Source organism: Lepus europaeus, chromosome 11 (assembly GCF_033115175.1).
Source record: "Lepus europaeus isolate LE1 chromosome 11, mLepTim1.pri, whole genome shotgun sequence".
In the NCBI taxonomy this organism is placed as follows: domain Eukaryota; kingdom Metazoa; phylum Chordata; class Mammalia; order Lagomorpha; family Leporidae; genus Lepus; species Lepus europaeus.
The window spans coordinates 26066068-26084365 of record NC_084837.1 but is presented as its reverse complement, the minus strand read 5'-3'; the positions used below and the strand labels follow the sequence as shown (position 1 = coordinate 26084365).

At 41.1% G+C, this 18298-nt stretch overlaps 1 protein-coding gene across 7 annotated transcripts in view; it reads left to right on the top strand.

Moving 5' to 3' along the window:
• The window catches only part of KLHDC1 (kelch domain containing 1), a 64291-nt gene that overhangs the window by 21961 nt on the left and 24032 nt on the right, over positions 1–18298 (top strand). For all 7 annotated transcript variants that reach the window (XM_062205178.1, XM_062205177.1, XM_062205176.1 and 4 more), the window contains exons 4-10: positions 131–249; positions 4511–4589; positions 10094–10177; positions 13418–13501; positions 13995–14053; positions 15260–15372; positions 17096–17168. In XM_062205178.1, the coding sequence (XP_062061162.1) occupies positions 131–249; positions 4511–4589; positions 10094–10177; positions 13418–13501; positions 13995–14053; positions 15260–15372; positions 17096–17168 (611 nt within the window). The remainder of the gene's footprint in view (positions 1–130; positions 250–4510; positions 4590–10093; positions 10178–13417; positions 13502–13994; positions 14054–15259; positions 15373–17095; positions 17169–18298) is intronic.

Sequence of the window (18298 nt, the reverse complement as noted above, 5' to 3'; positions counted from 1 at the left end):
TTTGTATAGGTAAAAATTTTACCTAATAAAAAGAGACGTAATAGTATCCATTTATGGATTACAAATTCCTCTGATGTATATTTAATTTGCAGATGCTTTGCATGCTAATCATGTTCTCGTCTTTTAAAAGCTTTATTTTGTTAATTTGAGAACAAGAGATGGAACCTACCTTTGGGAAAAACTCAGCAGCTTTGCAGGACAACCACCAACGCCACGGGATAAACTTTCCTGCTGGGTATATAAAGACAGGTAAGACGGCAGCCGCACTTACTACGTGAGTTACAGTTAAATGAGCATGAGAGCTTTTGGCCCAAACAGAAAAGTTGGAAGGATGAGATTTCTTCCAAGATGTGATCACACTCCTTTCTTGATGTGAAAAGTAATAGCAGTTCTGAACCCTGGATCAGAACCGTGACGTAAAAGTGGGAGCAACTCTTTGCTTTTCTTTTGCACTAACTTATTGATTACCTAATTTAACTTTTTGAATAGGTGACTCATTCACGTGGGTCAAAAATTGAAATCATGCTTTGAAGTGTACATTGAAAGATGTGTTTCCCATTTCTGTCTCCATGCACACTGTCCTCATCCCCTACTTGTACATAAAACCATTTTTTTCTTTTTCATTATTTATTTTTTTGAATCTTCTATCTTATTTATTTGAAAGGCAGAGTTACAGAGAGCCAGGGGCGGGGGTCAGTGGGGGGGGCGGTGGCAGAGAGAGAGAGAAACAAGGTCTTCCATCCGCTGGTGCAGGGCCCAAGCACTTGGGCCATCCTCCACTGCCTTCCCAGGCCACAGCAGAGAGCTGGCCTGGAAGAGGAGCAACCAGAACAGAATCCAGCGCCCCGACTGGGACTAGAACCTGGGGTGCCGGCGCCGCAGGTGGAGGATTAACCTAGTGAGGCACAGCGCCTGCCTCAAATAAATAAATCTAAAAAAATAAATAAATAAAACGAATCTTTCAAAAAAATCTTATTGTCTTTCTTTCTTTTTTGTCTGACTATGATATTTCAAAAGACCTGTCTTCCATGCTTTCTTATTGATTTAGTATGTTGTTGAGGCTTTCAACTATATTTTTTATTTGATAGAGTAACTTTTAATTTCAAATATTTCTGTTTGGTTCTTTTTCTTATAATTTTTAAAGATTTACTTATTATTTGAAAGGTAGAGTTACAGAGAGGGAGAGGCAGAGGCAGAGAGAAAGAGAAGTCTCCATTCCACTGGTTTGCTGCCCAAATGACCACAATGGCTGGGTTGGATCTGGTGGAATCCAGGAGCCAGGGGCTTCATCCAGGTTTCCCACGTGGGTACAGGGGTTCAAGAACTTGGACCATCTTCCACTGCTTTCCCAAGAACATTAACAGAGAGCTGGATAGGAAGTGGAGCAGCTGGGACTCGAACTGGCACCCATGTGGGATGCCAGCGCTGCAGGCAGTGGTTTAACCCACTACACCACAACACCAGCCCCTTAGTTCTTTTTCAAGATCTCTGTGTTGGGGCTGGCGCTGTGGCACAGTGGCGCAGTGGGTTAAAGCTCTGGCCTGAAGCGCCACCATCCCACATGGGCACCGGTTCTAGTCCTGGCTGCTCCTCTTCCAATCCAACTCTCTGCTGTGGCCTGGGATAGCAGTGGGGGATGGCCCAAGTCTTTGGGCCCCTGCACCCGCATGGGAGACTTGGAGGAAGCTCCTGGCCCCTGGCTTCAGCTCCGGCCATTGCAGCCATTTGGGGAGTGAACCAGCGGATGGAAGACCTCTCTCTCTCTCTGTCTCTACCTCTCGCTCTGTCTTTCAAATAAATAAAATAAATCATTAAAAAAAGATCTCTGTGTCTTTTCTGAATTTTTTGGTCATATCATGCATTGCTTTCTTTATTTTGTCATACTCTCAGTGTTCTCTTGTATCTCTTTTTTTTAAGCTTTTTTTTTTAAACACAGAATGATAAAAAGGGAAGGTGGGAGGGATGAAGAGAAGAGAGAGAGAGTGCTCTTACATCTGCTAATTCATTCCCCCAAAAGGCTACACCAGCCAGGTCTGAGCCAGGCTGAAGCCAGGAACTCCATCCTGTTCTCCCACATGGGTGACAGGGGCCCAAGCACTTAGGCCATCTTCCATTTCCCTCCCAACTGCATCAGTAGTGGAGCAACTTGGACTGAAAGCAGTTCTCTGACATGGGATGCCGGTGTCAGCAAGTGGTGACTTAACCCCCTGTGTCACCACACAGGCCCCTCTGCGTCTCTTTGAGCAATTGTATAATCATTCTTTTGAATTATTTATCAAGCATTGTATCAATCTCCTTTTATTTAGAATCTGTTACCATAGCATCATTATGTTCCATTGGCAGTGCTGCCATCTTGCTTTGTCTCCTTTTGGATATTTTTTTATTGAACTGCTGACTTGACTTACAGTTAATTGTTTTTTTTCCATTGCTGTATTCCACTTACTGTTAAGCCTGTCAAAATAATTCTTTCATTCTGACATCATGTTTTCCATTTTTATCATTTGTATTTATTTCCCTGTCTTGGCTCCATGGCTCTGCTTAAATTACTCATTTCTTCCTGCAGATTGTCTGCCTTTCTCCACTAGATCTATTAGCATTTTTATTGTAGTGATTTTAAAGGTTCTTTCTGATAATTCTAATATTTGGACCAGAGGCTGGTGGCATAGTGGGTAAAGCCACTGCTTGCCGTGCCAGCATCTCATATGGGTGCTGGTTTGAGTCCCAGCTGTTCTGCTTCTGATGCAGCTCTCTGCTATGGCCTGGGAAAATGGTAGAAGATGGCCTAAGTCCCTGGGCCCCTGCACCCAAGTGAGAGAGAGATGTGGAAGAAGCCTTTGGCTCCCGGCTTCAGATCGGCCCAGCTCCAGCCATTGCAGCCATCTGGGGAGTGAACCAGCAGATGGAAGACCTCTCTCTCTCTCTCTCTCTCTGCCTGTCTGCACCCCTACCTTTAAAATAAATAAATAAATCTTTAAAAATAAATAAATAAATCTTTAAAAAATATTTGGGCCAACTCTGAATCTGCTTATATTGACTCCTCAGTTATGGATTATTGTGTGTGTGTGTGTGTGCATGTGTGTGAGAGAGAGACAGAGCGGGGTAGGGGAGGAGGGAGGTGGGTTGCCTTTTCATATATCTTGTAATTTTTAATCATATGCTAGACATTTTATATGAAAGAACTGTAAAATTGGAATAAATTATTTTTATCTCCAGAAAGTTACATGGCAGGTCATGTTTCAGGCTGCCAGAGTGGGGCTCAAGGATGTCTAATTTGTAGTTGATCTATGCGTGGGCTTTGTTCAAGTTTTTTTTTTTTTTTGGAAGGTTTTTATTTAATGAATACAAATTTCGTATGTACAGCTTTTAGGGATATAGTGTTTCTTCCCCCCGTTCCTGCCCTCCCATCCCCACTCCCATCCCACCTCCTACTTCCTCTCCCATTCCATTTTCCATTAAGATTCGTTTTTAATTGACTTTATATACAGAAGAACAACTCTATGATAAGTAGAGATTTCAACTATTTGCACCCACACAGACACACAAAGTATAAAGTACAGTTTGAAGACAAGTTTTACCATTAATTCTCATAGTATACCTCATTAAGGACAGAGGTCCACCATGGGGAGGAAGTGCACAGTGACTCCTGTTGTTGATTTAACAACTGACACTCTTAATGATGACGTCAGTGATCACCCGAGGCTCTTGACGTGTAGTTCAGCTTTTTAACTGTGTTTACCACCAACTTCAGATATTTTTAAGGCTGAACTTTCTTTCACCAGTGCCCTGTATTTCAGCACTGTAAATTTTCTAGATATTTTTTTTTTAGCTGTTTTTCAAAGCCGAGTTCCCATTTCTCAAAATGATGAGAGCTTTCTCCATGTTTGGTTTCCTGGGTGGTAGGTCTTTGGGCCAGTCCTCATGCTTTCTACACCTTGGATCTCTTTCAGCCTTGTACCTCTTCCCTTTGTCCTTGAAGGCCACCATCCCCTGTGGCACAAAGGTTTGGCATGACTCTGAGGCCCAGTCCCAAACTTGAGTGCTTGGAAGTTCAGGTTGCCTCAGGGAGTTTGTTCAGCTGTCCACTGCTCCCAGATAGTGGTGACTGACCCTGAACCTTTTCTGAAGACTGTAAAGGAGTGACAGAGTGGGCTCAAACTGCTCTGCACCTGGGTATTTTTTAAGATCCTACCTGGCCATACCAGCCTGCCTGTGACTGTTAAAGATTTGGGTGGTTTCTCTTTACAAACCCTCTGTGTACTGAATTCATTCTCTTCCTGCTGTTACCCCAAGAGTGAAAGCAGCCATAGGTCCTTTTCCTTATACTAACAGCTCATCACTTTCTGGAACTGACTGCTTTAGGTCTCCATGTTTTCTCAGCCCATTGATTTTGTAATTAATTTAGATTTTTTTTTTTAGTTGTTAGGGTAAAAGAAAGCATCTATTTGAATTTTTTATGAATGGATTGAAAGCAGAACTCCTAAAGTGTATTTTTTTATTTTTATCTTTTCAGATTAATATATTTTGGTGGTTACGGGTATAGGAGACACAATGAACTCCAAGACTGTTTTGATGTTCATGATGCATCTTGGGTAAGAGACTAATTACATTTTCCTCTAATTTAGCAAGGTCTCAAGGGTTTCTCACTATAGCAGTTAGCAATTTACTGTAATGGACACTACATTTAAAAAAATCTGTTTTCTCTGTTAGATTTGGATCCAGCTGGGGGAGAAGCTTTCACCAAGGGTGTTAGCCTTCATGGCGCTGGGTATAATACTTTCTTTTCTTACATCATTGATCACCTGGACCTGCTTCTGTTATACAACTGGAGGCTTTGGCACAACCCTAGAGAGTTTTGTTCATATTTCATCACAGTAGCTGTTTTTAAAAAGATATGTCCACTGGAGCTGTTACTAGATCAGAGCTGTTTCAGGATAAGAATCAGTGAGTTGATAGGGGTGGTACTTTTCCTACTTATTTTTGCTAGTTGGAGAATAAATCATTATTAGTGAAAGAAGTCATGAATTATAAAAATAAACTCTTTCAAAAGGTAACTGTAAAATAGTCATTGATCTCACCATCAAGATGCACAATAACTCTTTTCAGTTTTACCTTCTTTTTTTTAGAAAGCTTTTACTTAATGAATATAAATTTCATAGGTATAGCTTTAGGAATATAGCAGTTCCACCCTACTGCCCCTACTCCTGTCCTACCTCCTCCTCCCTCTCTCATCCCATTCTTCATTAAGATTCATTTTAGATTAACTATTTTTAAAAATATTTTTTATTTATTTATTTGAGAGGTAGAGTTATAGACAGCGAGAGGGAGAGACAGAGAGAAAAGTCTTCCTTCCATTGGTTCACTCCCCAGATGGCTGCAATGGCCGTAGCTGCGCTGATCCGAAGCCAGGTGCTTCTTCCTCGTCTCCCATGCGGGTGCAGGGGCCCAAGCACTTGGGCCATCCTCCACTGCCCTCCCAGGATACAGCAGAGAGCTGGATCAGAAGAGGAGCAACCAGGACTAGAACTGGCGCCCATATAGCATGCCGGTGCCTCAGGCAGATTAACCTACTGCACCACTGCACCAGCCCCTTAAATTAACTTTATATGCAGAAGACCAACACTAAGTAAAGATTTCCACAATTTGCACCCACAAAATATCAAGTACTGTTTGAAAACAAGTTTTACATTGAATTCTCATAGTAAAACTCATTAAGGACAGAGGTTCTACATGGGGAGTAAGTGTATAGTGACTCCTGTTGTTGATTTAACAATTGGCACTCTTATTTATGACGTCAATGATCACCTGAGGCTCTTGTCATGAGCTGCCAGGGCTATGGAAGCCTCTTGAGTCTATAAACTCTGACATTATTTAAACAGGGCCATAATCAAAGTGGAAGTTCTCTCTTCCCTTCAGAAAAAAATACCTCCTTCTTTGATGGCCCCTTCTTTCCACTGAGATCTCTCTCACAGAGATCCTTCATGTAGATCATTTTTTGCCACAGTGTCTTGGCTTTCCATGCCTGAACTGCTTTCTTGGGCTTTTCAGCCAGATCCGAATGCCTTAAGGGTTAACTCCGAGGTCAGAGTGCTGTTTAGGGCGTTCTCCATTCTGTGAGTCTGCTGGGTGGACTGCTTCCCATGCTAGAACTTTCTCACCTTTTTAATCTATTGTTATTACCAGACATTTGATCTTATTTATGTGATCACTTTGACACTTAATCCTATCTATAGGATCAGTTACACACTTAATATGATCACTTTAACACATAAAGTGGCATTAGTACCACCCAGCTTAATGGGATTTGGAGTCCCATGGCAGGTTTTTAGCTTTACCTTTTTTTTTTTTTCTTTTGACAGGCAGAGTGGATAGTGAAAGAGAGAGACAGAGAGGAAGGTCTTCCTTTTTGCCGCTGGTTCACCCTCCAATGGCCGCTGCGGCCGGCGCATCTCGCTGATCCGAAGCCAGGAGCCAGGTGCTTCTCCTGGTCTCCCATGCGGGTGCAGGGCCCAAGGACTTGGGCCATCCTCCACTGCCTTCCCGGGCCATAGCAGAGAGCTGGCCTGGAAGAGGGGCAACCGGGATAGAATCCGGTGCCCCGACCGGGACTAGAACCCGGTGTGCCGGCGCCGCAAGGCGGAGGATTAGCCTGTTAAGCCACGGCGCCGGCCATAGCTTTACCTTTAAGGGCAAGTCCATGGGAATGTGTGCCGAACTGTACATCTCCTCCCTCTCTTATTCCTACTCTTAGTTTTTACTGGGATCTATTTTCAATTAGATTTAAACACCTATGGATAATTCTGTGTAAAGTAAAGAGCTCAACCAATGATATTAAGTAGAAAAAGAAAATAGTAAAAAAATAAAATAATAAACTATTCCTCAACACTCAAGACAAGGGCTGTTCAAGTCATTGCTTCTCATAGTGTCCATTTCATTTCTACAGGTTTCCTTTTAGGTGTCTGTTAGTTGTCACAGATCAGGGAGAACATATGGTATTTGTCCCTTTGGGACTGGCTTATTTCACTCAGCATAATGTTTTCCAGATTCATCCATTTTGTTGCAAATGACCAGATCTCAGTTGTTTTTTTTTTCTTTTTTACCACTGTATAATATCCCATAGAATACATATCCCATAATTTCTTTATCTAGTCTTCCATTGACAGGCATTGAGGTTGATTCCATGTCTTAGCTATTGTGGATTGAGCTGCAATAAACCTGGACTGGTTCACTCCCCAGATGGCCAGTTTATTTGCCAGTTTAATTTCCCTTGGGTAAATTCCGAGGAGTGGGATGGCCATGTCGTATGGTAGGACTATATTCAGATTTCTGCGGTATCTCCAAACTGACTTCCATAGTGGTTTTACCAGTTTGCATTCCCACCAACAGTGAATTAGGGTACCTTTTTCTCCACATCCTTGCCAGCATTTGTTGTTTGTTGATTTCTGTATGAAAGCCATTCTAACTGGGGTGAAGTGAAACCTCACTGTGGTTTTGATTTGTATTTCCCTGATGGCTAATGATCCTGAATATTTTTTACTGTGTCTGTTGACTGTTTGGATTTCCTCTTTTGAAAAATGTCTGTTTAGGTCCTTGGCCCATCTCTTAAGTGGGTTGTTTATTTTGTTGTTGTGGAGTTTCTTGATCTCTTTATAGATTCTGGTTATTAATCCTTTATCAGTTGCATAGTTTGCAAATAATTTCTCCCATTCTGTCAGTTGCCTCTTCACTTTCCTGACTGTTCCTTTTGCAGTACAAAAACTTCTCAATTTGATGTAATCGCATTTGTTAATTTTGCCTTTGACTGCCTGTGCCTCGGGGTCCAATAACTCTTTGTGCCATTGTCTTGTATGGTTTCCCCAATGTTCTCTAATAATTTGATGATGTCAGGTCATAGATTTAGATCTCTAATCAATGTTGAGTGGATTTCTGTGTAAGATATAAGGTAGGGGTCAGTTTTTTCACAGTCCCAGTACAGAAGCCTCACAGAGTCACGAGCTCCTAACCCCCTGTTAGTTCTCCCCACCAAGGTCAGGAGTCTACACTAGGCTGGTTGCTGTGCACAGACATGAGCTGGCACAGCTGTTACATATGTCTAAAATGGTGCCTCCTCTATCGGCTTGTTACAGGATACCATTGTAAAGTGATTGGGAAGAGAGAAACGTATCCATCATGTCCTTTTTTTTTTTTTTCTCCTCTAGTTTGGCTGGTACACTCTCCCCAACGGGGCTCCAAGCTGGGTTCCCTCTAGGCTCTTCCTGCAGCTTTTTCACAAGTGGTTTAGGCCGCTATGGTCTTGTTTCACCTCACTTTCCAACACTGGTGTGTAGGCTTTTAGCTGCTGGAGTCCTGAGCCATAGGTACCCATGCTTTCCATGTAGGTCCACTGTATCTCTAATTTCAGTAGAGTTTCCTCTCCGTTTTCTCCCTAACTCTTCCGTGATACTCAGTTTTACCTTCTACTAGTATATATTATTATTGTAATTATTAATGCAAATCTGTATATTTCATGTGTGTTGCTTTGTATATGGACATTTTTAAAATTCTCCATGTTTCCGTGTGGATTTGGGGTTTTAAAAAATATTTAAAACTTTGTTATTTAAAGTATTACTGATATTTTTCAGAATATAAATTTTAACTATTTATAGCTAATTTTTAAAAAAGATTTTTTATTTATTTATTTGAGAGGTAGAGTTACAGGCAGGGAGAGGGAGAGAGAGAGAGACAGAGAGAGAGAGTGAGAGAGAGAGACAGGTCTTCCATCTGCTGCTTCACTCCCCAGTTGGCCACAAAAGCCAGGGCTGGGCCAGGCCAAAACCAGGAGCCAGGAGCTTCTTCCGGGTCTCCCACATGGGTATAGGGACCCAAGGACTTGGGCCATCTTCCACTGCTTTCCCAGGCCATAAGCAGAGAGCTGGATCAGAAAAGGAGCAGCTTGGACACGAACTGACAACCGTATGGGATGTCAGCATCACACATGAAGACTTAACCTACTGTGCCACAGCACCAGTCCCTATAGCTAATTATTTTTACTTAGTGAAATGAAGTTCTTTTTTTTAGTATAGTTAATTAATCTAATGAACATGTCCTGAAGTTTCTATTGTACAAGTAGATTTTTGTTTGTTTGTTTGTTTAGGTTATAAACTAAGTAACTTATTGCATTTGTTTGACTTGCTTGCCATGCATTATCAAAAACAAGTGATGTATTTCTAACAGAATGTAAAACTGGCACAGAGAAAAGCTCAAGTACTGACAGAGGATTTCAGCAACCTGGAGGATGCCATGTACAATGTAACTGCTAAATCTGAGCCTTGATGACAAAGAATTTTGGCCCTGAGGATAAGAAAGACAGGGAGCATGGTTGGGACCTGTAAGAGCAAATTTCTTGATGGAGTAGAACTTTTTGGAAAAAAGAATCAGAAACCATGGCCTCCTAAAGTTTTTAACGGCATAGATGAGGTTCTGAGCATATGCTGTAGGGAGACAGATTTCAGAAGATAAATGTCATTCTTTTCTTCCACAATTTAAAAAGACACAGCGCTTTGAAAGAATCGAAGGTATGTGAACATGAAAATTATGATTCACTGCCGGCAGTGGTGTGGGAAGAACACATACCAGGTGCTGCTGCACGTGGTATTGGAAGCACACTTTGTGGGGCCCTGATAGAAGCAACGGCTTTCTCAGTGTAGGGGCGCTCACTTCCTTTTTGGTAAAGAGTTTTAATTTTACCCATAAATATGCAATAAAACTGTAACAACGATGGGGGACGTTTGCCCTAGGGTTCAGATCGCTGGTTAGGACCCTTGGTGTCCTTTCCTGGCTCCAGGTCCTGATTCCAGATTCCCACCCATGCAAACCCTGGGAGACAGCAGGTGATAGCTTAAGTTGTTTTCGTCATTGCTACCCCTAGGGGACATCTGGGTAGCATTCCCAGCTCCTGGCTTTGGTCCCAGCTACAGTGGGAATTTGGAGAGTGAACCAGTGGATGGGAGCATGTGTTTATCTCTTTCTCTCAAATAAAGGGGGGAAAAAAAGCTTTAAACCTTTAACAAAATAAAAATTGTAAAACCTTTTAGACATTTTAAAATTTCTGTTTTAGGAGGAGCAGATTTTCTGGGGATGGCACAATGATGTCCACGTGTTTGACACAAAGACACAGACTTGGTTTCAACCAGAAATTAAAGTAAGTGCTGTAAAAAGGTAACTGTGTGCTCTGAAATTCATTGATACTTTTAACATCTGATTTGTGCCAGTTGACTTGGATTTTACTAACAGGGTTTGTAGTCACATGGTTCTCTTGAACACTCACGAATACTTTTCTTTTTCGCTAATCACACATTTTTCTCCAGGTCAGCTAAGATTTTCTAGAAAACATCTTTTAGCGCAGTGCCATCATCACTCTTTACCCACGAGGGTCAGGCCTTCATTTAATGAAGGCTTTTTTCAAAAGTCCTTTTACAACAAAGTTCATGATTTTTTTTTTTAATTTGACAGATAGAGTTAGACAGAGAGACAGAGAGAAATGTCTTCCTTCCGTTGGTTCACCCCCCAAATGGCCGCTACGGCCGGAGCTACGCCGATCCGAAGCCAGGAGCCGGGTGCTTCCTTCTGGTCTCCCACGCAGGTGCAGGGGCCCAAGCACTTGGGCCATCCTCCACTGCCTTCCTGGGCCACAGCAGAGAGCTGGACTGGAAGAGGAGCAGCCGGGACTAGAACCCGGTGCCCATATGGGATGCCGGCACCGCATCTGGAGGATTAGCCAAGTGAGCCACGGTGCCGGCCCCCAAAGTTCATGATTTTTGAAAGCCCATGTTTCATAAACTCTTGAAATACACTGTCAGTACTTGTTCATTTACCAGTGACCAAATGCAGATTAGTTTGAAGCAGTAATGAATTTTCACATGGCTGGAAAGCGTATCAAGTGGCCCACACAGGGGAAGGAAACGCCAGAGGGACCGAGGAGCTCAGGAGCTGGAGCAGGTTACTCACACCATCCCCAGTCTTTCCACCTCGTGTCTGCTTCCCTCTGCTCCTCAGTGAGAAGCAGCACCAGGCATTTTCCCTTTAGGCAACACTTGGATTCTAATATTTGTGTCTTTTATTAATAAAATAGAAGGGTTTTGCATCTGTTAAGGTAATTTCATGTCAGCAAGTAGGTGGGAGAAATATTACTCAGATTCAGTCTGATGAGACTAATCCTAGATCTCTTTCAGGCTTCTTAACTCTACACCCAGTGAACCGAAGCTACTGAAAGAGTAGTTTTTAGCCCATGCTCCTATAGGTGAAGGACCTGAGATTGGTTTTAATCCGTTCTCTGGACTTTGTGGTTCTCCGACTCCTTACCTAATCTAGCGTTGATCCACAGTCCCTGCTGCTCCACAGTCCCATCTGCACACGACACTGTTTTGATTTTTACTGAACAATATTTTCAGTTATTTCCCTGATGATGTCTTCAAGTAATTCCAAGTATGTGCAACAAAAGGCAGGAGAGCACGGTGGAATATACCAGTTCCTGGTGTTGAAGCTGAGAAAGCTGGATCTGTGTTCTAACTGTGTCAGAAAGAACCATGTACTTTCAGCCACTTGATATTTCATGGCTAAAACGGAAGCACTGACCATGTTTTCCTACATGAAATTTTTGCCTCTATGAGAACAATACCAGTTGTAGTAGTAGTGATCTTTGAGGTATTTTTTTCAGTGTTTCGAACAGTAAGCGTTGTACATTACTTATGCAGTTAGGTACACAGACTAATGCCAATGCCAAGTCTTTGTTTTTTTGTATTATATGAACTCATAGCTTTGGATGGCTTTGAAAATTGTACTTCATAAACAAAAAGGGAAAGACTAGATATGTATTTCCTGATAAATATGTTTATAGTAGAAGAATTCTTCTAGTATTTCAGATCAGGAATGGGATAATAATAAAAATTTTGTTTTGCTGGGAGAGGTGGGAACTGAAACACAGAAGTGTTCTGTCCCATTTAAGCGCAATGTAGATATTATCTGAATTATTTCTTACCAAGTTGACTTCAGCACAATTTATTTTATTTTATTTTATTTTTTTAAAATTTTTTGACAGGCAGAGTGGACAGTGAGAGAGAGAGAGACAGAGAGAAAGGTCTTCCTTTGCCATTGGTTCACCCTCCAATGGCCGCCGTGGTTGGCGCGCTGCGGCCAGCACACCGCGCTGATCCGATGGCAGGAGCCAGGTACTTATCCTGGTCTCCCATGGGGTGCAGGGCCCAAGCACTTGGGCCATCCTCCACTGCACTCCCTGGCCACAGCAGAGAGCTGGCCTGGAAGAGGGGCAACCGGGACAGGATCGGTGCCCCGACCGGGACTAGAACCCGGTGTGCCGGCGCCGCAAGGCGGAGGATTAGCCTAGTGAGCCGCAGCGCCGGCCAACTTCAGCACAATTATGTAATCCTGAAAAGTTAAGTTTTGATGAATTTTAGATATAGAGCCATGGAGCTGACAATGTTCTTTCAGAACCTGGATGAAATAAATACACGAAGGCACCCACATGAACACATTTAGGCAGAGAATTCTTCCTTCACATTTCACTCCTCCAACTATCCATTATACTGCTGCTTTTCCCACCATTAAAAACTTCTCTTAAAAAAAAAAGTCTGCTTTATTTATTCACAGTAAAATTTGGAGAAGTTAATATTGAGAGTTTGAGGGTGGGCATTTGGCACAGTGTTGAAGCTGCCACTTGGGCACCCACGTTGCGTCTTGGAGTGCCTGGGTTTGAGTCCTGATCTCGATTCCACTTCTGATCCAGCCTCCTGCAGGTGAGCACCGTGCGAGGCAGCAGGTGATCACTCAGGTGGTTGGTTCCTGCCACCCAGGTGGGAGGTCCGGATTGAATTCCTGGCTCCTGGCTTTGTCCGGGCACAGCCCGGCACAGCCCGGCACAGCCAGCATCTGGGGAGTGAGCCAGCAGATAGGACATCTTTGCCTGTCTCTTTGCCTTTCAAATAAATAAAACTATCTTGTTAAAAAAAAAGAGTCTCAGTAAACGATAAAGCACTTTTTGACTTAAGCCAGAAGTGAAGTTCTTCTTGTGAGTCTGGGGGCATGTGCAATTTTGTAGAGTCTCTGATGTCATTGCATTATGTTCTACTCAGTCCCACCATTAGCTCTCTGTGAGATTTTTAAATTTCCTTTTTTTTTAATCCTTGCATTTCAACTGAAAATGTACATGAAATATTATTTTGCTGAATGGTTTCAAGCATTTAAGAAAAACATAAAGGTCGGGAAAAATAAATTTCATTCTGGAAGGATGGCATTTATAATGAGCTTTTCCATTAGGGTTTGTCATTGAACTTAGTGCTCCGGTCTGTTTTGTTCGGAGTGTGGGAGTGTGACTTTATCACAGCTGTCTCAAGTCTGTTCCCTCTGTTCTGGCCTCTGCTTACAGGGTGGAGTTCCACCACAGCCACGAGCCGCGCATACGTGTGCAGTGCTGGGGAACAAGGGGTACATCTTTGGCGGACGTGTTTTGGTCAGTGTTTTTTAATGGAAATGGTATTTTTATGTGTGATCCCTCTTATAGAAATTTATCCTCTGATTTTGTGGAACAATCGAATCTTCAAATAATCTAGAGAATAAATATCACTTAATAATATCTAGAGAAAACATCATTTAATAATAACTTTTATGTGCTTTTTCCTAAACAGACCATAGACAAGCAGTTACAGATGGTTATAAGTCATATTTTCTTGAGGAGAATCCTTCACTTCAGTGCAGTATCAGAAAAGTTGAATTGTCTACCATCTAAATATCTAGTAGTATAAACCCTTTTCTTCCCATTTGACTTGTTAACTCAGGAACACTATGCTAAATTTGTTCATGCTTAGCATTGGTTTCTAGTGTTTAAATTTCTGATGTTAAATAAAATGGAAATAGTTTATTTTTCATCTGAACTTATTTTAAAACCAATATTTTGGCCAATAAAAATACAAAAGACTGACCAGCTTAACTCACTTTTGTTTTAGCAAACGAGGATGAATGATTTGCACTATCTAAACTTAGATACCTGGACTTGGTCTGGAAAGTAAGTTTGATATCCAAGTACATTTGAATCCACAAGCATTTGTGAAAGGGGTGGGCGCTGGACTGATGAGTTTTCTCACTTCATTTTGTATGTATAAGCAAGGAATAAACGGTTTACATAGTGTGTCCCTTAACCAAACTATATAGAGCAAGCAAATTCTGTCAAATGGAAACTGATGATGTATTTGTAGTAAATACTCTTTGAGGACTGGTCAGCAAAAGCAATGAAGGAGTGGTTGAGTGGAATCATCTCAGGTGGACAGATAATGGAGTGGATAAAGAGCAGATTTTATTTATGGCTCAAAAGATGCATCTAACAATAGAATAAGTGTAAAATATTCAAAAAGTTCATGGAAAAAGAGAATTGAAAATCAGTTTATTTGGGTGCAAAGAAATTTTGAAATCCATGCATAGTCTTTTTTTGTTTGTTTTTTTGTTTGTTTTTGTTTTTGTTTTGTTTTGTTTTGTTTTTTTGGACAGGCAGAATTAGACAGTGAGAGAGAGAGACAGAGAGAAAGGTCTTCCTTTTTTCCATTGGTTCACTCCCCAAATGGCCGCTACGGCCGGCACTGCGCTGATCCAAAGCCAGGAGCAAGGTGTTTCCTCCCGGTCTCCCATGCCGGTGCAGGGCCCAAGCACTTGGGTCATCCTCCACTGTCTTCCCGGGCCACAGCAGAGAGCTGGACTGGAAGAGGGGTAACCGAGATAGACTCTGGCGCCCCAACTGGGACTAGAACCCGGGGTGCCAGGAGGATTAGCCTAGTGAGCCGTGGCACCGGGCTGCATAGTCTTTTTTTATCAGGTACTTTTTCCAGGTGCCTGTTGAAGACGTGCTATCTAGCTCTCCGGCTATCCATGTAGTGAGATGAAATCCACGCTTTGTATTATTCCAAAGTGTATACACTGTTAAAATAAAGCTTTGAAAGTGTCAGAAGAAAATATAACAGATTATCTTTAAAAAGTTGACATGGAGAAAGCTTTTCTAAAGATGACATAAGCCCAGACTTCACAAATAATAAGACTGTTAAAATTGCTTAAAATTAATATTTCTCAACAAAAAAAAAAGTGTGCAGGTGGGACTCATAAAATTAACTTGTTTTCAGAGCAGTGAGGGCAATTTTTTCCCTTTAAGATCTATGAGGATCAAAAACCTGTTATTTTGATTCACACAGTACCTGGATTTTAACTTGTTTCCTCTTTGCCGCAGGATTCCGATTAATGGAGAGAGCCCAAAACATCGGTCCTGGCATACTTTAACACCCATCGCTGATGATAAGCTTTTCCTATTTGGTGGCCTAAGCGCGGATAATATCCCATTAAGTAAGTCAGTTCAAGCTGATCCGGCTGTCATTCTCTCACCCCTTTTTCTCAGCTGTCCGTCATGTTTACAGTGAAGCAAGTCTTTGTTTTTCCTCTTGTTTGCCTTTGTTCCCCCACTAAATGCTTGGGTTAAGAACTAGGAAAGGAAGCCACTCTCCATGAACTCCTGTTTCCTAGAGAGAGAGCAGAGGGAACCACCTTCCACTCTCATATTCTGTAATTCTGGGTCCTCTGGATTTTTTTAAAATCCTGCTGGCTGGGATGAGAATGAGCAGAGTGCCCTTCCCTGGAAGGCTCTGGAAACATAAGATGGGAAGGCCAGTGGTTTTTCCTTTTGTTCCAGAATTGTAGGGAACATGCTTAGCTAGAATTTTTTTCTTAAACTCCTATCACTGTTGATCTCAGTACCTGTGTTTTATCATGTAGGTTTTCCTACATGACAAAACAAAATTGTGGCATCAGGATGGACAAATGACCAAGATCCATGTCTTAGTTTGATATGCTGAATATATTTCCTTAATCCAAAAATTTTCCGTGATTACAGATGTTTTTCATTAGGAAGCATTGTATGTCATTAAGAGCATGTCTATAGCCTTGTATAAAATCTGTAAACAACTATTTGTGGTTCCACGAAAGCCGAGCATCAGTGATACGATTGCCAGGTTGCTGGCCACAGACGGGCAGCAGCGGCTCGCTGGAGGAAGAGCAGCAGCAGCAGGGGATGGCAGTTAGTCCTGCAGATTGTGATACGTCTCCAGTTTGTGCGATTTTTAATTAAAAGAGATTCGAAAACTAACCAAAACTCACATCTGTACCTCTCATTGGGGATTGTTGAATACCGTATCTATGAGCTCTGGTGTTTTTAATTCCTGTTTGCTGATCCTGGTCATTGATCTTTGGCAAATTAAATGTCCTAACTCTCAGTCAATTTCCTCCCTACAGACTCAGTTTAAGATTTGGACATATAAATAGCAAGAAAGTATGTTTAGTTTTAGTGACTGTGATCATAGCATTGTAGTTAGGTTTAAGCTGTCTTTTTTTCCCAGCAATGCACACTGATCTGTGTCTGGGGAAATTGATAGAATGTCTAGGATTTTTTTAAGAGATTTATTTATTTATTTGGAAGGCAGAGTTACAGAGAGGGAGGGAGGAAGGGAGGGAGTGAGGGAGGAAGGGAGGGAGGGAGGGAGGGAGGGAGAGATATTGAGACTTCCATCTTCTGGTTCACTCCCCAAATGGCCACAACAGCCAGAGCTGGGCTGGTCTGAAGCCAAGAGCCAGGAGCCTCCTCCAGGTCTCCCACACGGATGCAGGGGCCCAAGCACTTAGGCCTTCTTCTACTGCTTTCCCAGGCCATAGCAGAGAGCTGGATAGGAAGTGGAATAGCGAGCACTGGAACTGGAACCCATATGGAATGCCAGCACTGCAGGTGGCAGCTTTGACCCCTATGCCTCTGTGCTGCCCCCTCTAGGATTTGATTTAGAGTAATTCACCAACAAGAATAAAAACAAACTGGTAGATTAGAGCACTTGTAAGACGATCTTGATAGTTCTTTAATCTGGAAATCCGTAGGGGTTCTTGGTCGCTCTGCTTTTATAGATGTTTGTGGTAAGATATGCATTTACACGAAAGATAGTCATTTGATTGTAATGTGATAAGCTTGAAAGATAATTAAAATTGTTTTCCAAGACCTAATCTTAATTTCTGAACTGTCATATTGCAGGTGATGGTTGGATTTATAATATCATAACAAATTGTTGGAAACAGCTTGTATATTTACCTAAAACACGACCCAGGTAAGTCTAGAAATTGACAAATGGTAAAATAGTTAAGGATTTTTAAAGTATTAAAATGTAGCACTAAGTTTATAGTGTTTGCCATTGATATCATAAGCCATCAGGAAGGATATCTTTCAAATGACTTTGATGTTACCTAATTGAGTTATCATTTCAGTTAAATATAATGGTTAGTCATTATCTATCTAGTTTTGATCCATATTTATGTATTTGAAAATGTTTGTTCTTTTAGGTAAATGCATGATTTTGCCTGATAAATGTGAGAAAGCTAAGATAATTTTAAGTATCATGTAATGTTGGTCTTTTAAATGTTAATATTTTTAATAAGTAGACAAGAATGATGTTGGCTTTAATAGTAACTCCTTGTTTTTAGAAGAATTCAAAGTAATTTAATGAAGAAGATAGTAGATGGCAGAATATCATTTTCATTAACTGATATATTCATTAATATAAATTTTTTGAAAAAGAAAATGTTATTTGTGATATAGTATAGAATTAAAAATTGTAGAAATAATTACTTTCATTATATTATAAAGAAAAACACATTAATACTGTAATTTTTATTTTTTCAAGTTTGAATAATATTATAAAATTATCTTCATAGGAAATTTAGATTCACATCATAATCATTTTAGTTGATATTTTATTATTTTTATGTCATGTATTTTAGAATTTTTTTACTACAGATTGTACTACTGTGAACTCAATTTAATGATATATATTTTTGTTATTTGTAACAAGTAATTACTTGAGAAAAAGATCAGAAAATGTTTATATATATTCTGGTATATTTATCTCTATGGATATGCAAAGTATATTTAGACTTTATCATAATTACATCTCTGATTTTTATATGTTCATGTATAAAAATTCATTGAAATGTATTATTTTAGTAATTCTGGCTCTTTTGAAATATGTAGTTTTTTAACTTAAAGAATTTTGTCTTAAGATCTGGGAGACCAAAGTTCTAGTCCATGCTCAGCTATCTCTTAGCAGTAGCATCTTGGCTTTGAGAAGTCACGTGGAGACGCTGAACGTCAGTGTCTTCAGGTGTGGACTGAGAGCTGGACTAGATGCTCCCGAAGTTCCTCCCAGCTTCGCCATCACATGAGTGCGTTAATGATAGAAAC